General features: G+C 42.7%; 1 protein-coding gene across 1 annotated transcript; it reads left to right on the top strand.

Annotated features, from left to right (window-relative positions):
- Positions 1–626: 626 nt before the first annotated feature.
- LOC129770984 (uncharacterized) lies at positions 627–2327 on the top strand. The gene has a single exon (XM_055774203.1). The coding sequence runs from the start codon at positions 685–687 to the stop codon at positions 2269–2271; it is 1587 nt and encodes a 528-aa protein (XP_055630178.1). The 5' UTR covers positions 627–684; the 3' UTR covers positions 2272–2327.
- The last annotated feature ends 1862 nt before the right edge of the window (positions 2328–4189 follow it).

Below are 4189 nucleotides of genomic sequence, written 5' to 3'. Positions count from 1 at the left end.
AGCATTATTTATGAGAGCGGATTAAAAAGTTTTCTGTCATTTCGTGAAGTTTTCCTTACAAGTTGTATGTTTGTGGGCTACCACAGACCTTCCCCCCCGCGGGGGTAGGATGCCGGCCACAATTTGCATCCACACCGTCACGTCATCCCATCCCGACAAATTTGCTCCCGTGAATATGCTGGAATATAAATTTTCGGTAAAATATGCTGACTAAATGATGGAAGCGCTGAAGCTGAAGGTTGGAAAAAGTTACGCCAACAAGATGGTCTGGAAAGTGCGCGGGTAGCAGATTTTCGCCGGGGAAAGCGTCGCAACCGAACTTGCGGGTTGGCACAAGAACACTTTATCGTATTAATCAATCACACAAAATCAACGCCTTTTCATCAATCACACATGGGAATTTTTTTGTAAATGGAAAAAGTGGAAATAAACAAACTTTTCTCGTTTGGAAATGGGTTCCCAATCGGTGCTCCCCTCATTTCACCGTGTCAGACCAGACGAGTACTTAATTATGAATCAATTTCCAGCTGGAGTTTACGTAATAATGTACCTAATTCAAATAAGGAACATGTGGCTTAATTTCCATACATTGCATATCATTCATATACCCTATAAAAACTTCTCATCGAAGCTCAACGATCATTAGTCAACATTTTCTCGCTTTTGTCAGAACAAATCGGAAAAATGTTGAAGTTCCTGTCTATTCTGGCTTTGCTGGCTTCGCCAGCCTTGGCCGATCCCAGACCAGATATTGGCGTTCCAGCGACCATCAGTGGAGTCTCCTTCGGCAGTCTGGACACGACCGGCAACATCGTAGCCAACGTCGATCGCATCCTATCGATCCTCAACCAGTTCCATACGATCGTTGAAAGCTTGTATTACGTCGAGACACCCGAGTATAGCCTGGCCGCCGAAAACTTCCGCTCAGTGATGGACAGTCTGGTTGAGGGTGGTAGCCCCATTTTCCAGGGACTGTCCAACTTTGCCAAGGTTTCGTCCGGAGACGCGAAGAGAGCGATCGGTGCTATTCAAAGCGATATACAGTATTCTGCTGGATCGAATCAGGAGCATCTGCAGCTGCTGAACCAAACCCGACTAGTGCTTGGAGACAAGACAGCGGATTATTTCCGAACCGTGCTGAACCAACTCACCACCAATCTTGGAAACATCTCCGCTGTCTTGAACAATATCCAAGAGGCGGTCCTTCGCATACAAGCGCTTGATACAAAAACTGACGCGGCCATTAAAGCGCTGGTTCCTACAAACGACATCAGAGCGTTGAATGCTGTCCTCAGACAATATATACTGATAGGAGATGCTGCCGTTCCGGAGATTCGATCGGTTGTGACTCGTATGCGATCGGTGGATAGCTTCCGCTCGCGACTGCAGAGCGTTGTGAACCAACAAAGGTTGTATTTGAATTCTACGGTAGAACGTATATCCTCGTATGTACAAGCCAATGTTGTTGGTCGTGTGAAGAACAGCTTGACTGCAGTACGCGACCAGTTGATAACACGAAGCTCAAAGGCAGTAGCAGGTCTTTCAGGACTTCAAATCTACAGTTTGTCTGATTTGTGGGCTGCCGCCAACGAAACTGCACCGGTACTTAGTTCGTTCGTTACTCGAGTGTCCAGCGGAGTTAATGTTCTCATCGGACAAGTATCGAGACTAGCAGTTGACGGAGAACGTAGCTTCGCGGCTTTGAAGTTCATCGAGGACGGTTTGTTGAACAGCACCCGCACTATCGCGCTGGCAATGACCCAACGCTACCCCAAGGCTGATACCTGCTTCGCCCAGAACAATTACGAGTTTGATAAGATACCTCGTGCGGTATATACTCAGCTCTACAATTGTCTTTGGGATACGACCAACGATCTGACCTCAGCGGCCGTCGACTTCAACTACGTCCTCCAGCTGGCCGTAATCGATATGAACTACGGACTTCTTGGAGTGGAACGATGCCTCTCGTTGCTGTACCGGAACGCGCCAGATCTTGTCCAGGTTCAAGCGGCTGCCTGTCTGCGGGAAGTAACAGCATTCCTTGCCGGTCGCCGCGTGTACGAACAGCAACTATCGAGCTTCCAGCAGCTCGCCACCAAAGAACCATTGTACAGCTCTCAACGGTACGAATTTTGTCTGAGGTCTCCTCAGGGCCAAGGCATCGCCCAGATTAATTACCTGCAAGTATCGATCAATCGTTGTTTGAATATTACCGCACCTACAATCGTGCCGTTCAAATTCCGTGGCAAGGTTACAATCCACTTTGGTTAGTGTACGCCTTGGTCAGGTCCTTGCCTATGATGATTCAATAAAATTTGCATTCATAACTGTGTTGGTTTCTATGGGATGTTCATTTTTCCATGCAGTTTATCGTGGTTATTCGATTTTAACTGGAGAATGCTATTATGGTGGGAGTTTATTGTCACTTAGGGATGCAGTATTATTATTTAGAAAATTTCTCTCCTATCCTGCGCATTGACTTTTAATTTTTTGAACTCACTCACCATTATGTTGTGCACCCGTGGCCGAGTGGTTAGCATCTCACATTACCATGCCGGGTGTTCGGGTTCGATTCCTGTTTCCTTCGACTTGCACTGTGGTCACGCGTATTCTAGAGCTTGCCCCTCGGAATACATTCAAGGTGTGTTATTTGGCTTAAGAAATCTCAACTAAGTATTGATAAATGACGCTAATTAATGCATACGTTAAGACGGCAAAAGTTCCACAGCCATTCCACAGCCGTTAACGCCATTCAAGAAGATTAACCATTATGTTGAAACTGAACTGCTCTGACAGGGGTGAGTCCACTGCGAATCAAATACAGCATTTGTTCTAAGGGCAATACGTAAAATGGGAATATGGCGTTGTAAGCTTCGCCTCATTTCATCATTCTTACCTGATGATGAGAGGCGGATGAACTATATTCATTTGTCCCTCAAAACTTTCTACTGAAGAGTTATTGAAGTTTGCTCAATGCGTTCTAAAGTAATATCCGAAATATTTGATTTAATTAATAATTGAACTTGCTTTCGAAACTTTTTACCAGGGAAGAGCTTGTGTGAATTAAGGAGTGTGTTCGGGCCGATTGGTGACTTTTCCTGATCGTATTCAATTTTCATGAGTTTGAGCATTGTGTCCCGGTTAAAAGTGGCATCAATGTGCAGCGATTTTCAAACCGGATGTAAAGAAGGTATTTTCCAGTAGTGAGAGCTGTATTCTTCGGTGAAAACTGACGATGAAAATTTGTTCCGTAATGGTTGCTGTAGCCATCGCTGCTACCATCATCACACTACTAGTTATAGCTTGTGAATTATTACTTTGAATAATTATATTTTTGGGAGGCAGTTTTAGTGAGAGAAAGTGATAAACTACTTGGATATTCAATAAGATCGGTGTTATAGATTCGCTCTAGAAAGCTAGCAATCAATAGATGTTAATGCTGAGAGTTAAATTGTCGATTTGCTCAAATTGTTTTTTATTGATTTGCGAACCGTTCTCGTTGTTCTGCCCGTTCAGCATTCATTCATCGACCCTTGTCAGTGCTACCAATCGCCGGGAATAATTTCGTAGTCATACGTTAACAATGCGATCTTGTCACCAACCTTCTTAATTATGTCACCATGCTCACCATGCTTCAAATTACTCTGCTGGGAGCAGTCGCGATTCCGCAAATTAGGTATACTTTGAGACTTAGCAACTCTGATTGGTTGTACAATTCTGATGGCGCACCATATGATTCTTTTTTGTTCCAAATTTCAGCGAAATTTCGTCGGGAAATGCATTTAAAAACATGTTCTGAGATCTGAGCAGAACGGATTTTTGTTCGTTTGTAATATAATAAAATAATTTTTGGTATAAATAAATTATTTTATATATATATATATATATATATATATAATATATATATATATATATATATATATATATATATATATATATATATATATATATATATATATATATATATATATATATATATATATGGATTTCTGTCTGTCTGTCCGTGTATCTGATTCTTATGGACTCGGAAACTACTGAACCAATCGACACGAAAATTGGTATATAGGGGTTTTTGGGGCCGGGGAAGGTTTTCGTGATAGTTTGAGATCCCTCCCCCTCTCTTCTATCATACTGCCATACCAATGAAACACAAATTTCTGCATTACTCGAGAATTAATCAAGCAAATGA

The sequence above is a fragment of the Toxorhynchites rutilus genome, chromosome 2 (assembly GCF_029784135.1).
Source record: "Toxorhynchites rutilus septentrionalis strain SRP chromosome 2, ASM2978413v1, whole genome shotgun sequence".
Classification (NCBI taxonomy): Eukaryota; Metazoa; Arthropoda; class Insecta; order Diptera; family Culicidae; genus Toxorhynchites; species Toxorhynchites rutilus.
Note: the sequence above shows the minus strand (reverse complement) of the source record. Positions and strands in the feature narration are given on the sequence as shown.